General features: G+C 42.3%; 1 protein-coding gene across 2 annotated transcripts in view; it reads left to right on the forward strand.

Annotated features, from left to right (window-relative positions):
• Nucleotides 1–1,828: 1,828 nt before the first annotated feature.
• Nucleotides 1,829–23,552, forward strand: part of LOC122776277 (A disintegrin and metalloproteinase with thrombospondin motifs 20) — a 74,904-nt gene continuing 53,180 nt past the window's right edge. The window contains exons 1-8 of one of the 2 annotated variants that reach the window (XM_044036726.1): nucleotides 1,829–2,310; nucleotides 2,462–2,847; nucleotides 7,402–7,570; nucleotides 17,319–17,566; nucleotides 20,597–20,680; nucleotides 21,219–21,343; nucleotides 21,432–21,472; nucleotides 21,771–21,876. In XM_044036726.1, the coding sequence (XP_043892661.1) occupies nucleotides 2,220–2,310; nucleotides 2,462–2,847; nucleotides 7,402–7,570; nucleotides 17,319–17,566; nucleotides 20,597–20,680; nucleotides 21,219–21,343; nucleotides 21,432–21,472; nucleotides 21,771–21,876 (1,250 nt within the window). In that variant the 5' untranslated portion in view covers nucleotides 1,829–2,219. The remainder of the gene's footprint in view (nucleotides 2,311–2,461; nucleotides 2,848–7,401; nucleotides 7,571–17,318; nucleotides 17,567–20,596; nucleotides 20,681–21,218; nucleotides 21,344–21,431; nucleotides 21,473–21,770; nucleotides 21,877–23,552) is intronic. The other variant, XM_044036727.1, reaches the window with a different exon arrangement.

A 23,552-nucleotide genomic window follows, 5' to 3' on the forward strand; every position in this document is an offset into this window, starting at 1 on the left:
ATTACTCACAATGCTGTGACATTAGTCTTCAAAGGACATGAAAAACGGGGCTCTTTTCACATGTCCATCAACTTTGTGTTGGACTTAATGTGCCTAAATGATTAACGAGAAGCTGAGCACATCATGGCCAAGGAAGTCTCCTTCCTCCAACAGATGACAGTGAGGAATGGTTCATCGTGCCCTCTGTGCTAATTATTTTGTGTGCTTTGAGTGCCTAATATTTTCCCATGAGTTATAATTACACAATACCATGGATGCATTAATAAAAACAATACGGCAGGCCTGACATAGACCTAATGACATACTCTATAGCCCTTATCTCTGTAGACAGTACTGAGAGGCTGCCATGCACTTCAATTCCAAGTTTATTAGTTTTCAATGTAGTACAAGGAAAACGGGACACAATGTCCACTGCACAAATGAACCCTTCTTTTTATTAAACTCATTATAGCACAGCTTCTCTTGATGCATATTTACATAAGGACACACTGACTTGAAAGCAATTTTCCTCAACACAGCTTGATTTATTTTAGCAGTCACTGAGCAGTAGCTTTAATGACGATCCCTTATTTTAAAATTAGGTGATTACACTGTAGAGAGCTTAACATGTCAACAACATGATGGCTAATTGGAAAGTGTACTTAATCATTACATAAAGGGCTGCAAAATAAGACATTTGCGATGGATCGTGGGTTTTTATAAATAGAATAAAAATAAATGTCTTATTAACTTATTTAAGGAGGTGCTCTATGATATTTAAACCCTCCTGTGCAATTGAGCTTGCACGTCAGCCAGTCAACATTGAAAAAAGATATATAACATAATATCTGCATCAAATTAGTGATGAATCCAGCCAGTGGCAGTGCTAGATCAATATTTTACCCCGGGATTATGAGCCTTTTTCTTGTCTGAGGACATTTTAACAGGTTGTGAACGGAAAAGTGTTCAAATGGGCTCTTCTTGTGAACGCGGCAAACAGACCACATTTGAAACGCAGCATATTTCTATAAAGGCTCTGGCGTTTCCTGTGTTACTCAACTGCAACGGCTGGAAGGGCTACCAAAAACAGAGGCCCCAATAACAACACACAGAGACGAAGTGTGATGTCCAGATACGTAAAACTCAAAACTTACACAAAACTCTTGGACTTTTAAACTCTACACTTTCAAATAGTAGTCTGTGTCAACCTTACATTTTGCCGTGCGTTAAATTACTGTATACCATACAGTATAACCAAAATAAATGAATAACATATCACTGATATTGGCCTGATCTGAACATCAATCTAAAAGGTGGTCTAATTTGTGGGAATTAGTGACATCCAATAGTAAAACAGCAGATTGTAACAAACAAAAGACTAATTAACTATGTTAACCCCAATACTCAAATAAAATAAGGATTTGCCTAAAATATGTCGACTTAAACCTCGACATATTCCAACTTTATTCTTAATTGTTTTAACTTAACAGTTTTAGACACATTCAACAACAGTGTTACTTATGCATGTTATATTCCATTTATGCCACAATAAAAACGTCCTAAATGTTAGAAACTGCACATTTAAACCTTACATTAAGTCAATATTATGTAAAGCAGATGAATTATTTATCATAAAAGCATTCAAAACAAAATCAGATCAGTGCGTGGTTTCCTCCACTGTGTCTTTGACATTTCACACAGCCTGCAGCTCAGACCTCAGACCCTGACTTCCAGATGATCTTGCAGCTTCAGTAGATTCTCACACAGCCACAGACTGGTAGAATTCTGGGTTGAACACTGCTGCACTGTGGTCGACGCGCATTCACCGCTGGCGCACTCACCATTGGCTTATGGCTCATAGGGGCGTTGCTTTGCGCTCGGTGAGTGGTCCGGGTGCTCGGCGGGGTGTTGTAGGGATGGCCGAGGGAAAGCGTACTTGGCACAGATCCCTCCTTTCAGTACAGACCGCAGTTTACATTAGGCAGCATCTTCTTTCGCCAGGGGGATGAATGAGTCACAATTAGGTCTCGTTTTATAGCGGCTAGTGGATGCATGTTTAGCAATGCGATGAGGCCAGTGCACTTTGCAGGACTTGCGCTGCGCAGAGCCTCCGCGGAGCCCGCGACCTGTTGCTGCTGACAAGCCGGGGAAAGGGAGAGGGAGTTGGGGGAGCCGATCGGGAGAGACAGAGGGGTTACTGCCTTGGAGACGACTGTCCGGCTTTCTTCGCGCAGGAAATCATGCAGTTTGCAATCTGGCTGGTTGGACTAACGTGTCATCTGTCAGCACTTGTCCGCGACACGCAGCAACACCGGCTGCATCCGAAACAAGGTAGAAGTTTGCATTGGTTTATCAGAAAGAGGTGACTGAGCAGAGGGATGCCGGGTGTAATCGTACAGTGTGGGTTGTCAGTCTGCAGCGTTGACATTAATGCGGCAGCTTCAATTCTTAAACCTGCCTTGCAACTTCTTTTCTTTTGCAGAAAGTTTCATCAAGCAGCTGTCATCGTACGAAATCATCACCCCGGTCCGCGTCAATGACTTCGGAGAATCATTCCCACACACGTTGCACTACAAAAGGAGACGGAGAAGTTTAAATAGTCACAGTAATGACAACGTCGACGAGCTGTCGGGCGTGCGGGTTCACTACAGGGTCGATGCATTCGGGGAACAGTTTCATCTCAACCTGAGCGCAGACTCCAGCTTCATCGCTCCCTCGTACACGGTGACTCACTTGGGAGCGCAGCAGCGCAGCAACTCCACGGACTCCTACTTCCACGACCCGAGCGATATGCGCCACTGCTTTTTCCGCGGACACGTCAACGCCAAGAGCGCGTATCCTGCAGTCTTCAGCCTGTGCACTGGCCTTGTGAGTATTATTCCCTTTCCGTTCATGCGTTTCCCTCCACGACCAACAGCTTTAGTGAAGTTAAGTGTGTGATGAGTTATAAGAGTGATGTCACTGGGAAGGAGAGGATACTGATGAGGATGATGATGATGATGCGCAGGATAAAATGACTTAGGCCCATGCGGTTATTTGCACAAATATGCATATCCAACCCACACGCATGTTTGTGTAAGTGTATAATCACTTTGAAATATTATATAATAAAAAAAAAAAATCTTGTAGCCTCAGAATACAGTGGCGTGCACAGGGGGGGAGAATGGGGGCCCTGTTGGACAACAACTCTGCCTTTTGAAGCATGCTAAAGGACCATCTAGAGTGGTAAACATATAAGGATATGTTGTGCCATTCAATTGTGTCCTCTGAAGCAAAACATACATTTAAAACAAATATTGTTTCTAAAGGAGTGTCCTAAAAGATGCCCTTGCATCTTTGTTTCCTCTGGGTGCCCTAATGAAGTTCCCAGACACAGTCCCTACATGACAGTGTCCCAAAGGGTGTGTCCTTAGAGGACATGCTATTCTATCCTGTGACAGGAAGTGATCCTGTGCTGTGAAGGATGTCCCTGTATAACTGTACGAGAATGTGCGAAGTTTTCCCCAGAGCAGAAATGTGATGTTCACTCGGTGTCCTATTAGGATACATGTGTGGTTCTGTACAGGTGAACTCATTTAGAGCCCCCTTAGTGTCCAATTCATTTTCGCCCCTGCCCTTCCCAAATGTCTGTGCACGCCACTGGCATTGTATATGAAGGTATGGGGCTTGCATTATGGGGGCTGATACACCCAATGCATAAACCAACAAAGAAGAAAGAGGAAATGGCCAAGAGAGTAGCAGAGTGGAGAGAGATGTGAACGAGTGTTATGCTAAAAAGCCACCATAGTTACCTGATGCAATTGGGGAAAGGGAGCTGTCTCACTATTAGGTGTCATTAATTCTTAGACACTTGAACTTTAAAGCTACAGTGTGTATTTAAATCAGTACACACAAAGCCGATTCCTGTGTGATTCTCGCTATAACAATATTTTAAACTTGCGACATTGCACACTGGGAGTGATTGTTTTTACATCACAACTGATGGAGGAGACAATAAAGAAGCACCACAGCCACTAGTAAAGCAAGATGGCTGCAACAGGTTGGAGTATGGCTTGAAGCGCAAAGAAGCACCCGCAAAAGTTTCAGGGTGGTTTTCAGAGGGATGGGGTGGTGCAAGATCACATAGGCATATGTCATAAAGAGCCACCAACAGTGTTTTGGTAATTACTCAGAATTCCGTTGGGGAGTGATTATCAGACCACATCAAAACCTGGAACAACAGGCAGAATGCTACATATTGTTTGAATTTCTGAATGTGTGAAAATGAGCAGTGACAGGCACAAAAAATACAACTGACGGGGCTAAGCCCCCTTAAGCTCCCCCGTGGCACTGGATCTGAAGTGCTTTTTAGCAAGAGATACTAAAAACCCTGATCAGCTCCAACAAGGCTGATCTGTGTGTTAGACCACTGAGGAGAAGCTCCAGCAGATAAAATCTCCATAATCACGTCGTGATTTACATCAGTAATTTGCTGCTTCAAGCTTCAAGTTTGTGTTTTTTATGTTTTATTGAACATTTAACATCTTGATATTTGAGACTCTTCTGTCCAGGTATGGAAACATGTTATGGGAGTTTTATTTCTCTTATGTCTTAATTGATTAATTGGGGGTCAATCACCAGCTGCACCTCCAGAAATGATTGTTCAGTCCCGGCTGTTTACTCCTCTTTATCACATCTATAGATCTTGGGGGCTGTAATTGAAATATTGGGTAATAATGAGTTTACAGCCCTATTATACTATATGACGTGCTGACTCCTGTGCGACAGAATGTTAGAAGTGTTGAAGGGGATGACTTCATGGGTCACATAAGGTTACTGGTCCAGGGGCAGGGGTTTGACCTTAGTCGCGCCAGCAGGATTCTGCTGGACTGTGGGTGGTGGGAGTGTTTGGCTGGCCACTGCAACACAGTCACAGCCAGCCAAAGCCCTGGACTCCTCCTCCATGTCATAACTTTTATTAGTGACATAATCCTTATTTTAGATTGGTGCACTGTGTACAGTACCAGGATAGCATGGCACAGAGTAGGTGTCAGCTGCACTTTTTGGCTTTTTTTGAACCAGTGCATTCACAATGCATGTAGTGATTGTCCCACTTTGGAAAGTTGGCATAATGGTGTTTTTTTTTTTTTAGATTGTGCTATGGACCATTTTTGTGTCTTTAATAAAGTCTACAACAATGACCGTGGATTATCTAGTAGTGTGGTTAAAGGGATTGCCACAACTGTTTGTGTAGCAATTTAAGACATGAGGTATTATCAGGGTAATAAGCTTTTAATTGCCCCTCTGCCCAACTTTGATGTATGACTTGCTTATCCAAACATGTTTGCATCCTTTTTCAAGCCATCTTTGTTGCTTATCCGCATCATCACTCTTTGAGAATGACAGGACAATGGAGACAGCGCCAGAGGCTATTGGGTCATAAATGTGTCCGTATCTGATCACTGGGGCTTAATGGCCAGCCACATTTTGTTGGGATGAGGTCATTAAGGAATAATTTAGCTCTAAAACAAAGGGGTCATTCTAGAAAAAGCAGGTTCCCCTTTTGTCCAGAGTTGCTCAAAGCCATCCCCGGGGGGGATTGTGGGGGTCGCTGAGGAGCTTTTGGCCTTTTCAAAGTGAGCTGTGACGGGCAGAACAGAGGAGAAAGGCTGTTAAAGAGGAGACAACTGCCAATGAAGGTAGTGGGAGACTTAAGGATTGCTCACACTGTGGGAAATGTTATTCCCCGAACAAGTTGACTCTCTCACTTTACTCACATAATAGAAGATGTGTGTTAAGTCACTCTTTCCTGGGAAATGAGGTTGTCCTCATCCCAGCACTGGTATCTCTGTGTAAAGATCAAACTCAGGACATCTTTATGTCCTGTTTAACTTTAGAGATTAACTGCAGCTGTGTGTTGCACTTGTGGATGACTCAGCAGCACCTATTGAATGTAAGTGTCTGTGGGATTTAATAAAATAAATGCATGCCAACAGTCATTCCATTCATGTCCTGAGGGGGACCTTGCTCCTAACAGGACTCCTTTACTTGTAAGGTCCATTTCAGCACCCAGTACTGAACAGCAACAATTGTGTCCCTTCAAACGTTTGCCAGATTTGCTGCTGAGCTTATGCTGGGAAACCCTAAAACTCTGCCCTTTCCATGGCCTAAACAGAGCATTTGTCTGTTCAGCCTTTGGGAACTTCAGAAAGGTTCAGCTTTAATTATCAAGTTAAACTTAACTAACTACAGACACACATCTATCAGGTGTTTTGTGATATAAATCATTCATTACATTTGGATCACTTCAACAAGAGTTAACACAGAATGTGAGGTTAAAAGTAAACATGTAGTATATAGTTATTATTAGTTAGTATACTCTGGAGTCTATTGCTTGCATTTGTTGATATTCTGTGTCAGCCATCAAGGCCTGAAGCACTGAAGAGGAAGTACAAGACATAGAGTATGTATGAGCTAACTAATCTGTCACTGTTCAAAGGGGTGAGAGGAAACATGCACACACAGTTTCTACACGTTTTCCAATATCCGATTTGTACATTTTCCATTGCCAAATGTCGAAGTGGAATCGCAGTGGAATAATGCTGCTGTAAAGATAACATTCCAGTGTCCAATATCGTGTGTAAGTGTGCGACTGAAATTACCATACAAACACCATTGTGCCTCATGGCAAGGTGAGCTAAGAAGCTTTTGTGAAGAACTGAGCTGCCAAATCAATATTAGCATTCCTCTGTCAGCAGCTCTGTCCACATATGATGATGTCACTCCTCCCAGTGTCAGGCTGTGAGGGGAAATTGTGTTTTCACAGCTATAACAAGCATTCTGAAATACTAGCTACTGCATAAATGTGTGAAAAGGCTTACTGCATAATGATGGTGTACGCTTGCATCAAAATCACGGATAAAGGCATCGAAATTACCCTTAATTGTCGTTTGATTGTCATGGTTTCAGTTCCAACATTGACTCACAGTAAGTCTGACCTTTCTGAGTCAGCATGCTCTTGTCATGTGCACATGTCAAAATGAACAGACTGTTCAAAATCATGTGCACAACGGTGCTCTAGGGCAAAACAGAATGACTGCAATTAGACCACAACCTCTTTGGATGAACCTAAGCCGCCAGCGCGTGCACACACACGCACACATACAATAAGGTTTGTCTAGCTGTTCTTCTTACGACACTGCATTTGACTCTAAACAAATCAGAATCCCTAATCCATAACCAGGTAATGCTTATTCTTAACCTCAAGCTAACCGCGATTTAAATCTTAGACCGAAACATAACAAGTTGATTAGAAATTAGGTTTTGCCTAATTAGGACTACTGGTCCTAATGGACAAAGATCTGTATTTATGCCAAAAAGGACTCTCAAGAGGTAGCAAACCTATGGAATCTAATTAATGACAACTTTCGTGTTTTCTTCTAGATTGGAACTTTTACAACACGATATGGTGAATATTTCTTGGAGCCACTTTTAAATGCAGAGGGAAAGGAATACGATGAAGAGCACAACAAACCTCATCTCATCTACCGACACGAGAGGAAGAGGAACTTCTCGAATACCAGCAACAACACAGAGCCCTGTGCTGCCTCAGGTAACAGACTGTATAACTATACTGCCTGTAACCACTGTCTGAATTTTACCCACAAACATTTACCTCCTTGTGACCTGCATTCTCTTTGTGTGCCATGGCAATAAACACTGCCTAAAATGAAAATTATACTCAGTCACGATCTTTGGCTTGCAGGATACCCAAAAGATTTCGGCTCTGATTAAGGGGTGTTACTCAAAACTCCTCAATTTAATTAAGCACAGGCACTGTCTGCTGTTTTTACTCACGTTCCGCTGGAACATTCAATCGTGAAGCTGTGTCAGAAGCTCAGCTCATCTCTGCCAAGGTGGTTGTGTTTTTGGCTGTGCTTGTCTGTTGGTTTGTGAGCAGCATAACTCAAAATGTAAAGGATTTTGATGACATTTTCTTGGAATGCAGGACAGCATAATTTGAATTTGGTGGTGATCCAGTTAAGGATCACCACTTAAGTGATTGACACTGTGGGAAACAGAGCGACCTTGGCTGAGGTTTGAACGCTGTGAGTGCTTTTTTAGTCTTTTTTTTTCTTTTTTTCTTAGTTTGCAGTTGTAATGAAATGAACTGGAGAGGTTTTCTGCTTGAGAGGTTGCTTGAAAGTTCCTCCAATTTCATTTGACTTTTTATGGTTGAGGCCTTTGGGTGGTGGAGAGGCCCTCAAGAGAAAGCACGGCGACCTAGTGGAGTTCACCATGATCGGAGGCCTTTGACTAGTCCTCGCAGGGAGCTCCGTGGGCGGCCTTTGTTGTTGGATGCAATAAATCTTTTATGTACAGGCCACTTGATTTGCTTGTTGTCTGAACCCAGGCATTGTTGCTTGATGGTGACCATTGTGTGTGGCGGCAGTTTAAAGAACTTGGACTGGCCCAATCGGCCAGGCCAGTACCCCCTTCATATGCTTTGCCCTTTCATTCACTCAGTCTGTATGTGGTAAACAGAGGCTGAGAATCTCTCAGCTCTTTTAAACATACTCTCCCTTAAGAACTGGATAAGTGTTGGCTTGGTGAGTGACCCTTGACTTCTCATATACTAAGAATATCCAGAGTCATTCAATTACATTTATGCAAGTTATTTAGTAGTTTTTTTAGTACTTTATCATAGTGATATATCTAGACCTTTTAAATCTTAACATAAATTATAAGCCTATACAAAATTTTGAATGAATACATTATATTCAATGTACAGCATAAGACAGTAGAGATACATGTGTATATGACACCTGTAGGGCTTCATCAAAGGGCAGCAGGTAAACAATGAGCAGGAGGATTAAAAGAAGCTGACAGGGTTGGCGTTGGGACTATGAGGTGTCCCAGGCTGTGTCTCTTCAGTTTTATCAGATAGGCCCCTCTCCAGATGCAGTGATAAATTGACTCTTTGAAGGCCTCACCGAGCCAAGTCCAACAGCCCTGTAGTACACACTGCTACTAGCAGGTTAGATATAAACACTGGCTTGGCACGTGTCATTCTGCTTGCAAAATACTTGGTTCTGGTTATGGATGTGGACATTTGACTCCTGGCTTTTGGATGTATGGACATTTCTTTAGGGGGATGTGTAGCTCTGTGCTGTGATCTTATCTCCGTAGGCACTATAGTTTGGCTTACTTGAAGCACTTACTTACTTCTAGCTCCTGTTTGTACCCAAATGTTGAAATGCACTTATTGTAAGTCACTTTGGATATAAAAGCGTCTGCTAAATGACATGTAATGTAGGCCTTCCTTCCTCTTTACTACTGTACTGTTCTGTACCTTTTTTTTCTTAGTGGTCCTCATCAGTCTAAATCAGCTGCTAAATGTTTCTTCTTCTTTCGGCTTCTCCCTTTCAGCTGATCATCTGCTTCCATCTTACCCTATCCCCTGTGTCCTCTTCTGTTACACCAAATGTCCTGCTAAATATAGGGCTCCTAATGTGCTGGGAGAGAAAAAGTGTAGAAAAACAGGTCCATCAAGTAGAATTATTGTTAGCTGAGGAATCACGACCTGGATCTTGTAGGACAAACATTTTGACTGTGCGCTTAAGGCTTAAATTTGTACCAGTTTGTATTAAGTGGCGACCTACTGGGACATCACTTGGTTTGTGAACACCCAATTTGAAGCCTTGAAGTTAACATTTTTTGCCAGCACCACATTTGGTTTTTAAAACCAGAAGAAACCATATTGGAAAAGTAGGAGTGAACCTGACTAAGAGCTCGTCCACTGCACATCCACTTAAACCTGCAACCAGGTGTAGCTGTTAATCACATGGTGTCCATAATGGAGCCATAATTTACAAATGGGCAGTATGGTGTATCGCAGAAGACTTGCAACTAGGAACTGAGACCATAAACTCCTCAGAAAAGGTTTACTAACTGACTGCTTTTTGCCACCAGTGGAGTTGTTCCCTGATGATGTTTAAAAAGAATAGACCTTTCAGACACTTGGTCTCAATATCCTGACTGGAAATCAATGTTAATACAATCAAATACATTTAGTTTGATTCAGCAAAGGTTGAAGAGCAGCTTGTGTAAGAGGATTTACAGGGTTACAGTGAAACTTGTACGTGGTACACAAAGCTGATCAACAACTTGTAGAATACTAGATATCCTTTTCAGGTATAACTTGGTTTAAGTAGCTGTAAAACAATTCTGTCAGTGTCTTATGGTAATCTAAGATTTCTTTCTCCACTTAATGTTGATGTGAAGAGAGGCTTTGTGTTCAAATGGAAAGTGCTGATGGGTTTGACATGTTTTGGATTTTGAAGAGGTTTGCAGGTTTAGCGGCCTTGAAGGTCCAAGCAAATGAAAATGCTTCATTACAATGACTTCAATCTGCTAGCCAGGCTGCCCTCCCCTTCTCTTTGTTGTACCCTAGTAGGAAAGGTCTCATTTGAAAATGACAAAAGATGAAAGAAGCTGTGTTTTATCATACCGATCTCCAGGAAACAAAATGTGCATCAGCGGAAAGATACAGGACTGTTGGTGAGATAAGCTTTCACCTCACCTATAGATACATCTTGTAGTGCTCTATTGCACAGGGCCAACACAACTGGGATGTCTGAATCAAAAGGCAGGAAATGTTTCCAAAGTTTGTACAGTCTGTGCACTCCTTTGCAAAAATGTGTTGAAAGAAGAGGAAGGCTATATTTCCACACAGATAAATTTAGAGATTTGTTTTCAGTTTTGCACTTGTCCTCCCTGACACACACTGACTTTTTCCACACGTATGCCGTCACTAAGAAATGTCAGAACTAGAAGAGCAACAACGATGAGGGTATTTAAAGTGTTGATGATGGAAAATGATGGAAAATGACGTTTTGTTATTTCAACGGACATGACATTGCAATATACCTGTCTTCAGCTGCTTTTCTACACTGTGTGTGTTCATGCACTGTTGATAAAGCACTACGGCATCACTATACTGTATAAGCAAGTTAACAAATGTGCCGGGGTTAGATTAAGAATGCAAATTAGGGGTGTAATAGATCAAAAAACTTGACATTCAAAAATTCTGAACCAGCGTTCTTTCTCCTTCAGCCAACCCAAGTGGCTTTCCTGCTGTTTGGAATACCTCTGGAGTAGATAGCTGTTGTGACGGTGATTAATGCTTTTAAGTCACAGAGTGGCTTGTTGTTCCTGGTTCTGGCTTTTAAGAGCCTCTGGGTAAGAGGCTCAGTGGGCAGGAATCACAGCACAGCTCCGACCTTTAATGCTACATTCTACAGGGTATCTGTCTCCAAGCTCGCATGTGAATCTTCGATCGAGATAGCCACAGGGATGAGGGTGTCTACAGATAGGGGCAGATTCTTCTCTCCCTTGGCTTCCTAAAATCCATGTGAAGACTAGAGACAGAGGGAAAGGGTGGCATGCAGTGGCTCTGAGTCTCAAGCTGTGTAGTGTCATATTTTGTCTAAATTAGGCACTGTTTATCAAATACAGATCACTTGATAGCAAACACTACCAGCTGAAAGTCCAAACGTCAATGTCCCACAGGTGGCTCTTGATGCGGCAATACTTGGCACACAGGGCATCAGAGCCCCCTGACCCTCAACACAATCATTGTATATGATCCCCTTCTTGGTGCCCACTGTGTATACATTGTGGTGGTTCAAATGCTAGCATCAGGTTTTTGGTCAATGGGTTCATTTACATGGAAAAATGCCCTCCCCCGCTTGGGGTTTGAACTAGCCGACTTGAATCGTTGCCCGCTCTCCCTTTGCGCTTTCATGTTAGTGAATGGAAGCACTTGTTGCTTGTGACCTCACTTCCCTCTTTGTTTGGTGCCACTCAATGGACGGGTGGATGTGACCTTGAGATTTTCCCCTCCCAGAGGTGCATGGTTACTGGGCTTGTTGGATTGTTTGTTGGCACTCAGTTGGAGAGATTCTGGTTCTTCACAGCGGGTCAGGAAAGGTGGCCAGTCTGGGTTTGATGAACTGGTCAATCAACCTCTTTCATATTTTAGGTCTGGCTCTACATGGTGTGGATCTTATGAATGTCGGACAACTCCAAAAGGCTATGGCCTTTTGTGAGCTCTTGTGCCCCCTCAACAAAGTCCTCCTCCAGGAAGCACCCTTTTCTACCGGGCAGAAGAGCTTGTTTAGGGATTTGGTGTTTGTGTGTAAAAGATATGGATTGCATGTGTGTGTTTGAATCCATCAGGAGAGCATGTCATCTCCTTGGCCTGTCAGTGGCTGAAGCACCCCACTAGTATTAGGAATTGCTGACTGAACTGTGCAGAGGAATGGAGAGAAGAGTTTCTTTATGTTTCAGCAGCCCTGGGTCTGCGCTGCATGTGCCTGTCGGTCTTGTTCCAGAGCTTGGCAAAAGCCCCAGCCTTTACTTGAGCTCCTACTGCCTGTCTTTCTGCTTTTACACCTGCTTCTCTGAAGTAGCTTTGTCACCCACTGTCTTGCTACTACTTGGATAGAAAAAGAAGCAGAATACCTTCTGTCTTTTGATTGTCCCTATGAATGGACTTTCTCTTTGGTGGTCCAGGATGACAGTGTTAGTCTTAATTGTCCATTAAACTGAGAAATGTGTTTTACTCTGCACTGTTTGACTGACTTGTCAGTCTTGAGACAACAAGTTTATTAGTTTTGTGCAATGAGCACGTCTTCCCTACAAGTATGATGCTTTGGCCCATCATTGCCTCATATTTCGTAACACTGCAAGACAGATAGTGCAAACAGCTAATAACATGGTCCATTGCACTCACTGTCATCTGATTTAAAGATAACAAATACTCTGGACAGGGCTGAACATGGCCGGGCAGCTATAGACAGTCTATAACTTTAATAGCTGCCATGTGTTTGCCTGCCCTCATGCCTCAGCCCCATTGAACCCAATGTGTTGTGTTGGGAGTTCCTGTGACAGATTCCAGCTGGGCCTATTTTCTGCCACTGTCTACTGTCTGGGCATTCTTAACAGATGGTGGCTGATTGGAATAGTTAGATCAAGTTGAGCGACAGTCGCTGACTGCATATCGGCACGTTTGACAGTCAGAGGTGAGAGCGGGTGACAGGTGAGTGACAGTTCCCTGTTGCGGTGGACTGGGAAAAGGCAGTGGCCAGTGAAATATCAGTGTCATCGCCTGTGGTTCTTGTTGTTGATCATAGGATGCCAGACATCACTCACAACTGCAGATCTGCTGTGGTTACGTCAAAGCAAAATTATTGCTGAAAACTCTGCATCAAATATATTATTCTTATAGCGCGATGATGTTTGTTGGAACCACAACATTTTTGAGTGAATTTGGCTTTCCTCTGTTCTGTTGTCATGGTGACCTATGTCCACAATTTAAGTGTAATTCCACTTCACTAATCATATTTATTCACCAAAGTTGTCCATGAGTTAAGGGATTTGAGTCTCATGGTAACAGAACAGGCCAAAGACATTTAGAAACTTTTCTTAATAATACCTTACATTTTGAATGCTTTTGATTTTTCCCAGAATCTTGTAGACACATTTCAAAAAATTAGTTTTGTGACTTTCATTAGTCAATTAGTGACTTTCCCCAAAACTGAATGTGCAAGGCATCTTAGTTTGATCCTGACAAAAGACAACACTCCAGGCCCCTGGCCTATCATTAGGAGACGAGATCCATTAGTGGTGTTTTGTCTCCTCAAAGGAGGTCTGCTACTCCAAACACATTCTTCAGCTGACCACCATGCTGTCTTCAGCATGTCTCTGAACTGAAAATAACAACTGAACTCTGAGAGCATTATAAGTGTACAAAGCTCACCATCTTCCAATGAGGTCAGAAGCCAGTGCCACTTCACTTTTAAAAGCCTTCTTCAGCAGCAACAATTAGCTGCCCTTGCTACTCTCTGTCTAGCCACAGAATTACACTTAATTGTGCTTCTGTCTGCGGCAGTGTCAACATTATTCCCGCTAGAGTTGTAGTGCCAGTTGCATTGTAACAAGCAGTGTCTGACCTTGTAGAGAACCAAAGCACTACCTATGCTAAAAGTAAGGCATACTATCTATTTAAGCCGCACTCAGGGAAACGGTCTGCTTTAACTCTCAGCAGGCCATTGTAAAAGAATGTTAATTAGTTTAACAATGAAATGTTGTGTTCCCCGCTGTTGAGCTCTTGATATTTCTGACAGAACACTGAAGGGGAGTTAAAAAGCAGCTCTTTGATCTACGTCAGATAGTCTTACATGAATGGGCCCAAACATGACGTTTATACACTGTAACCATCAAAATGCAAACTTCGACATCAATGAATGAATGACTGTAAACAAAGGCTCACATATATGCTTTAAAACAAACTGAAATTGTACAGTACACTAATTGTGGGAGGTAGCTGATGTGCTGGAAAGCATTGTATTGTTTAAGAGAGATAGGACTGTTTTTAATATTCTTCGTGTTATTTACAAGACAAATTGGTGCTGGAGCAGAAAAGTGAATGTTTTGTTGGTCTATTTGAGGTATGCGCATTCTGGAGCCAACAAAGTCACAGCACTAAAAAATGCTTACACTGTGCAGACCGCTCTTTATTCTTCTGTTATTCAGTTTTATAGACATGTGTTGATGAAATGTTTGTTGGAATAAAAAGAGGTTCAATATGTTGCATTTTGTAATGAGTTTCAGAGGTGTACACATATTGCTGATGTTGATTCAGTGCCCACTGCCAAGAGAGTGATGTCATGTGTGTGTCCAGTGGTTCAGGGCAGTCACCCCTGTCTTCTCATTGTGTAAGTAGCAGCTCACTGCCTAGTGAGAGGGGGATTTGAACCTAAGGCGATTTGGGAAAGGTTGTGCATGGCTAATCTCCACTGATTCAAAGACTATTATAACAGAGACCATAGTTTCACCTTCGCCTCCTGTTCTTTTCAGTTTTCATCTCACGCACTTGCTCGAAGATTTAACACCAATTTATCTGGATCTACCTCCATGCTCTTCTGTACTTTGATAATCCCTTTGATGTCAGACTGTCTGCTGTGATGAGGCTGCTTGAAGGGGTTTAGGGTAGTGGGTTTGGCCTTGGAGAGATGTTTTCCTGGAAAATACAGAGCACCATTCTGACCTGGGCTGTGCACCCGCAGCACAGTCAGGCCTGGTACTGGCCTGAATGTTGACGGTGCTGGCATCAGGCTGGGCCCAATGGCATTGAGTGTTTTGTGCCTTTGTGCCAGGGAACCACAGCCCACCTTGTGTCCCCACTGGGGGCATCACTTGAATAATCATGGAGTGCTCGATGTTTTTTTTGCTTTTCTCTGACCTAACACTTACAAACAGTGTGTCTCTGTCTGGCTGTCTGGAAAGATTGAGTGTTTCAAAGACAAAGGAACTCTTCACCATAATCGAGTTGTCCAGAGCTGAGGAGGTTGTTTAGGATGACAGCTTTCAAACTATGCAGTACTCATAAACATTGCCGATCATGATATGCATTACTGAAATGCATTTGAATTCATTTAGCTGTTTTCTCTGAATTATTCTTTTATTCCCCTGCTCAGCCTGTGCCTCTTTTTCCAAACTCTGTCAGATGAACCATTATGTATGGACAAACTTTGTCTAACTGTAATTAAGCTTGCATCAGCTCTTACACCTGCACATTCCTCATTTCCTTTTCTCCAACCTTTCACACTTAAGTCTAGTCTGTCTTTGCTTCTGCCTCCTTTTAACTTGGTCATGGTGAAGGAATCTGTAACCCAAAGCCAGCTCAACACGTGCAGTTCAGCTGAGAGAGAAATCCAGTTGAGTATATACGTGACATATGGCTGACATTTCTATTCCCTCATCTGAGGCTGTTGCTGAAGACATTCACCTGGAATTTGTAAATGGGGTTATTTCAACCAGTGTGTTTTTTATTTGTAATCTGTCAACATTGTTATTCACATTTTCATTGTCGTTATTATTTGTCTGTATAGAGTGTGTAACGAGGCTAGTTCCTCGCTGATTGATGAAATGCCATCATGTGATTTTGTCTGTTCTCGTGGCTTGTGCTCAGACAGCAGGGAGTGCCTGACCTAAAAACTCTTACGGCCCTATTTAAATGATCTATAGCACACATGTCTGAAGTGCAAGTGTGTTTGGGCATGTCCAACTTCAATTTGCTAGTCACAAGTTGTGTACTCTGCAAAGTACAAAGGGGTATTTAGTGTCTGAATATATTCATGGATATGTCTTGATGGATATTGATGAAGTCAATTAGGGTTTTGCTTGTCATTCCCTTTCAAAGACAGTTGTCTATCACAATGCTATTTAAACGTTGAATGCAAGACAGGGTGGAGAACTTAAAAAGCATAAAAAACATAAAAAGTTCAGTGCTAAAACATGGTCCCCTGTCCGGTGGATCTTCTGCCTCTGCCATCAAGCAATTCTCTGTTCCATCAACTCCATTAGGCTGCACAGGATAAGGAATTGCACTTGACATTCAACCTGCATGTAACTGATGGGGAGGAGGAGGATGAGCACTGGAGTGCTTCTTCATCCAATGTGCTGTTAAAAAGGCATGCACCAGTGAATTTGAGAGGTTTTTGTCAGTCAATGACACGGTGGCTTTCTGCTGCCTCACCTCATTTTAAGGCCAAGGCACACATAAAAATGACAAATGCATCAGTTGGAAACACGCAAAGACATTTTGTGCTGCACTGTGCTCCAGGTGTACCATTGAGTCTTAAGGCTCACCAGTGACTCTGTAGCTGTGTATTCATTTAGGGGTCTCCATGGCCTATGAAGTCCACCAACTTTGTAGACCGAGAAGGCTGACCTGAGACGGTCTCTTCACAACACCAGCTTGTCTTGCTCTTACCACTTTGGACATGGTACATGCTCACTAACAGCATGTAATGCAATATTTGACCATTTAAACATAAATTCCACTTGTTTTTTAACATGTGTATACAAGTTTATTTTTAATCGAGTCGAAGCCATGGTAAAGTGTAATCCGTTGGTTGTTTGTTTGCCACAATTTCAAAACCGATGAAGTTGCTGGTGCACAATGGATCCTGGGATAAGTATAGGCTAGGAACAATCCATCCATTGTTGATAGAGAATGTAAGGATTCATTTGTCAGCTGCATTTGAAGGAGAGGAATCACCTTAACCTTAGCCTTCAAAATGGAACAGCCTCCGCTCTGAAATTCTTTATTTCTAATGTTTTATGTTTTGTCATTATTTGTGATATAGAGTGGGGTCTAGTGCATAAAACTGTGCATGTCTTATTCTCCAATTCAGGAACGGTGCTGAGATTTAAACTCAACAAGTCCGTTGAACATTTACCATCTCACCACTCACTTGCCATCTTTTTTTCCCTTTCTTTTCTCAAAACAGAAGACTCCAAGGGGCCAATCTCTCTTGAGGACAGTGGAAATATGGGAGAGGAGCTGGAGTCCCTCAGGGCAGTAATAGAGGTTGAGCACATGAATGAAAACAACTTCACACACTCCAGATCCCCACGCAGACACAAACGTTTCCTCTCCTATCCTCGCTATGTTGAGCTGATGGTGACAGCGGATGCCAAAATGGTGCGTCATCATGGACGCAACCTAGAGCACTACATCCTTACAATCATGTCAGTAGTAAGTAAAATAATGTTTCTAATTTTATTTTTATTTTGTCTAAATGCTGTTTTTCTTTAAACATTTTTAGCCGGGGTTTTGGTATATAATTATTGCATTGATTGCTTGGTTAAATGTGGTTTATTTTTCCCCTGCAACACTTTCCTAATTTCACCTCAAAGCAGGATCAAGTTAGCTTGATTGCTGATGTAAAATATGTCTGCACTATACGGCACTTAATTAAACGGCTGTATGTGTTGCCTACAATCGACGTCTGTTTTCTAACTTTCTTCAAAGCCTCTGTTGTGAAATGGTGACATTGTTCCCTTAGGTTCAGCACTGTCAGCAGAAATGAATTCGCCACAGCTGAACTTGACTTCAAAGACTCACCTGGACTAACCCCATGTAATTAAGCCATTTAAAATAGAGCTGAGCTCTAATACAATGGAGGTAGAAATTGTTTTTTGTGGTTCATTCAAAGCTGTGCAAAATTAAAATAATCCTGGTTACTCTGGATTTGAAATACATTTAATTAAAAGTCAGTGATAGTAATGCCACATTTTATAGACAAGTCTGATGACTGATTTGTGTGTTCCACTGTTTAGTGGAGTTGCCATTACTTTGGCGGCAGGCCGCAGTGTTTCACTGACATTTCAATTAAGTAGGTTACATTCTTAAGTGATTGCAACTCACTAACTTGCTAACAGAGCATATAAAGAATGTGAATTACAGAGTAGTTACTTTAATTTTCTTTAAAAAAGGTTAAACATGTTGGTCCTCTGCCCAGACCTGAAGTGTAGCCTGCAGTTGTACACAGAGACACTCTTCATGAAGTAAAGGCTTGTGGATTTCACAGTTTTCTACTTTTAACAAAGATGAATTTTTGCGTACACAACTACTACTGCTGGAGCAGCCAACAACTGCGCAGTTTCTCCCTGACTTTGTTGTAAAAAGTAATGCTAAACTGCGCTGAAACACAAAGGCAGGTTGAATAAGTAACACTAATAAGAGAGAGCATGCATTAAAACTGTAGGGAGAGACCACTGCAGTAATGGCACTTAGATTACTTCAAATACTTTGGCAGATTCATTTTTATTGGGGAGTTGGCCAATCTTTAAAACCTGGGGCTAAGGGCAAATATATTGTAGTCCATGGCAAGAAAAGGAAGGCCCCGTGTTTTTTGTGATTTCTTCAGATCCCTACAGTATATTAACAGCAGTAGACTTTGACATTTTGGTTGGAAACATGGTACTTCATCAACCACAGTGGCCCAGTTAATTAGTAAAATCCTAACTCAGCACCGTGGTCTCCTTTTGAGTCTCATAACGGAGGTGACTGGCAATCAAGCCACATATTGCCTGTCATTGACTCTGTGTGTAAGTAGGGGATAAATATTAGGGGATGCCTGTGTTAAAGCAGGATAGATCTGTTATAGTGGACTGTGGGTATTTTCACCTGTTTCTCGGCTAGAGCATTTTTTAGAAAACTCATTAACTTATGGAGTAATGATTGTCAGTGGAGTGGCGTATTCTTCAGTGAGGATGATAGGGTGTAGTCAGAGCTGGAACACAATATGCCAAGCCAGTTATGTCGCTAGGTTTGAAGTCCATGTCGTTTTCCTTCCATGTTTCATTGTCTCTCAGTCACTTCATATTAACCTTTTTCACCAAACCAGCCAAAATATGAACTCTGTTTGTAGGTGTTGGTTTTGCTGGTGAAGTGTTATTAACCAATCAGCCACAAACCGGTCCCTGCAGCTTAAACCCATAGCCTCATGGACTCACTCTTCTAAAATCTTCTCAATACAGTAATACACACAAACACCTGTCAATAGTGATTACAATAGAGTGTACCACTTAAAGGAATACTTCACTGATTTGCATTTAGCTTTGTATTACTAGAATAGATTAAAAATTGTGCTTCCCAACCTCAGTTTCCCCTGAGTTGAGAAATATCAGTGACACTTGGTCCTGTTAGCATAACTGTTAGCAAAGATGGCGGACACTGTTTACATTCTGGGAATGAGGTCCCGCCCCCCTACGAGTGGGTCTAAAAGGTGTTGCGTTGCAGTTTCAAGCCTCGAACCAAGACCAAGTGTCACTGGTGGGCACGATATTTCTCAACTCAGGGGAAACTGAGGTTGAGAAGCACAATTTTTCAAAATGACTACCCCTATTCTAGTAATACAAAGCTGTGGCTGTAGTTATTATTTACCCTCTATTTTTCTGATACCATCTTAAAATCGGTGTGAAAGAGAACAGGGTACACATGTAAACATGTCATGTGACGATTCCAGCAACAGTTTCCAAGAATTGGTCTTGAGTGTTGACTAAGATGATTTCTCTCCCCCTTCAGAGCTTGCTTCTGGCTAACTGTCAATGTGAGATTCTGTTGTTGTGGTCCAGCTGCAGTCCCCCCAATTTAGTTTTTTTGCACTGATACTGATACAGTAACACACATTGCTGAGCAAGAGCATGCAGAACAGCCTGAGGACAGGCTCTATGTCCCTCTGCCCACTCTGGACAGGCCTGAGCTACCTTTGCTTCCCCTTGAGCTAAGACAAAGTAAATGTTTATAATGGAGTAACAAGTTCCTGTCAGGAGGCTGCACACAGCCTCAGGGAGCTGCTGGTTGACCGTGACAGGAGTGCACGAGAAAATCAACACGAGCAACAGGGACATACTAGAGATGGAATGCTTTGCTGCACTCGCAAATGTGCTCTGAGCTCCAGCTTTGCTGACGTTTCACATTTGCTGCGGAATCCAGATTTCAGTTTTGTTTTTTTTCTTTTCAGAGGTCTGTGGGGGGGATTGAAATTGGTTTTAATACTCAGTTGATTAAACTTCCCCTGAAAGAGACTTTCCCTCATTTGACTTAGATGAACTGAACTGAACTGTGGCTATTTTGATTAAACCTCTATAAAATGCTATAGGCATATTGTCTCATTCCAGCTACCACAAAAAGGAGAATAGCATGTTTTCTGTCTATCCAACTCTGGTTTGTGTCAGTGCAGGTTTGCATTTTTTGTCCTGTGTTTTGTCTTCGTTACAGGTAGCAGCAGTGTACAGGGATCCCAGCGTAGGAAACCTTATCAACATCATGATTGTCAAGCTAGTCGTCATCCACAATGAACAGGTGAGTGCAGAGTCTTGAACTCTAGCAGTCTCCAAGATGGTTGACGTCAGTGCAGGTGTGCCTGGCCTGGCCTTTTCACTGTGGGTCATGTTTGAAAGGACACTGTCTTCCTTGTCAGTCTCAAGTCTCAAGAGAGGTCTCCTTTGGAAAAAGAAAACAGTATTATAGTGAGGCAGGGAGCCACCTGCACATAAGGTATGGCTGGAGAGACTTTGTAGAGTTTATCAAGTCATTGTAACTGATTCCTGAATGTTTTTTGGTGTTTCCCTGAGACTTTTTTTTCAGTAGTGGTGCTGTTGTGCCTGTGTCCATGAGGATGTCATGACCCAATGATTTTAAATGGCCTAACTATTCCTTTTTTTAGTTCATTTTCAGTTGCAGCCCTTAGTGTTCATTATTACTATTATCCTACTCAGATTAATATCAGAACATATATTAAATGAAGGCTGTAGCTGAAGCCCCATGCCTACTTATTACAATTATGATTTAAACATTAATGTATTTATACTCAGTTTCTCATTGGTGTTTGACCCCACAGGAAGGGCCCACAGTGAGCTTCAATGCCGCCACGACTCTCCACAACTTCTGCGTTTGGCAGCAAAGCCAAAATGTCCAGGATGACAGCCACCCCTCTCACCATGACACAGCACTTCTCATGACAAGGTCAATACTCTCCTCTACCCGCACATTCATAGCAAAATCAAATTGCTCCAAGAAAGTAGTAATATCATTTTGTGTGTGTTTTTTTTAGGGAGGACATCTGCCGTGCGAAAGATAAATGTGACACATTAGGTAAGCTTTTGCTTTGCCAAAGTATCTCCACCTAAGGTTTCTACCAGGTAACTTTCCCTCTTGTAACCAGAGCTCAATAAGTGTTACAATATTATAGTGACAGAGTGAAATGGGAGCAAGGTGGAGAAATGAGAGGGAGGGAGGGAGGGAGTCGATGGTGTTGGTAATCTCTCTTATGGAACAGAATTTTGGATTCTGTAATCACTTTCAACACTCGAGCAGAATTGTTGTTTTCTTTCCAAGTGGCTCTGTGCTTGTGTGTGTTTTACTCTGTGTGTGTGTGTACGTGACCCTGTAGGGCTCGCAGAGCTGGGGACCATGTGTGACCTGTACCGGAGCTGCTCCATCAGTGAGGAAAATGGAATTAGTGCCTCCTTCACCATTGCTCATGAGCTGGGTCATGTGTAAGTTGTGATTTTCATTCCTTTTGGAGAGACTAACCAAAGCTTTATGCCTCACTTAAACCTCATCACAGTTCAAACCTTAGCCCTACACTTTACCAGTTCTTCAGAAAGTAGGTTCTTCCTCATTAGGACCAAGTTTTGATCTCTATGAGCACTACTGGTCCTGACAACGTCAGTGTTTTGGTGTTTTTTCAAGGTCACAAATACAAGTAGGCACTCGTGCACGCACACACAAATGCTATCTCACCACTCAGCCAAACTTGACCAACAAAAGCTCTCTTATCAAGAGACAAAGGTGCAAACCATAATAAAGTGAAAACTAGACTTCTAATAATACCAGCCTATAATACTCAGCTTTGTCTAGAGAGACTGACAAGTTCAGAAGATACTTAGCATGGATACGGTGCAACCTTTAAAGTATTTGGAAGACTAAGGTGCCATCTTAAAATACACATATGAAGAGAATACAAGACTACATAGATGTTTAGAGTGACTTTCTTTGAAATTTGAAAGCCCTTAGAGAATCCTAAGCCTGAAACACACTGTTGGCTGCAGCACTATTGGACGATTCAGCGTGTTGAATCGATGTCACTGTTTGTCAGCGAAAGAGATTACTATTTAGACAGCCACCAGAAGACGACAATTTGACATTTCGGCGCAAATACAACTACGACATTGTCGTCTGGACAGAGCGTCCGTGTGTTGAGAAACTCTCCAGTTTATATGTGACACCAAAAAGATCTTCTGGTTTCCATCCTTTAATTAGGAATCCATATTAATGCTCTGGATACTTGTTGGCCGTAGTCAATGGGGTTTGTGTGTGTGCGCAACTTTTCCACGACACTTGCCAACTGAGGCAACATCGTGGTTCATTGTCACTCTTTGCTGTCGGCTGAATCCGGGCCGGTGTTTCCCAGGCCACAAAAGAAGCTAAAGATGTGAAACTGTCATCAAATTCAATTTTTCTGTTAGTCAGTGAGTCCGTATTATCACAACAGGCTCGTCTGCCAGAGATTGTTTTCACAACAAGCTAATATTGCCACTCATATGAAGTGGAAAAAAAACACACATCCTCATTAACTCGTAACCACATGAGTTTATCTGTCATATGAGCTCTGTTTATTGCCAACGTCTATCTGAGGTAAAATGATCATGAATCACTAACCGTGGTCCTTCTCATGTCGTCTAGTTCACTTGATTTCAATTAAATACGAGTCGCCTTAGATCTGAAGATTTTCCTTCTTTGAACACATTTACAAAAACAAAGCATCAGTGTCAGTTTTTTTTCTGGGGGTTTTTCCTCCATGCCCACCTCCCTTGTAGAGTATAATTGTGAAAGTGAGTGTGAGATTTTCTTTCCGGTCTGCCTCTCCCATCTGTGTGGATGAGAGAAAGAACCACTGTCAGTGTGAGTTTCTGAGCCACTGGGTGAGAATGAATGATATTCTTCTCCCTCGTCAGTCCCACTCACACATTCTTCCGTTGGAAAGAACACACCAGAGTGGCAGCCAGATGGACGTGTCTACGAGCCCTATTCGCTTGCAACTCGTGTGGATCTGTTTATGCTAAATTTCAAGCAGCTGGAGGCTCAGTTGGCTCTGCCTCTTGCCCTGCATTCACAGGCATGAGTGTTTAACGCTCTTGGAAGCCGGTGTCAGGTAGTGGGAGCCACACGA

This window comes from Solea senegalensis, linkage group LG10 (genome assembly GCF_019176455.1).
Source record: "Solea senegalensis isolate Sse05_10M linkage group LG10, IFAPA_SoseM_1, whole genome shotgun sequence".
In the NCBI taxonomy this organism is placed as follows: domain Eukaryota; kingdom Metazoa; phylum Chordata; class Actinopteri; order Pleuronectiformes; family Soleidae; genus Solea; species Solea senegalensis.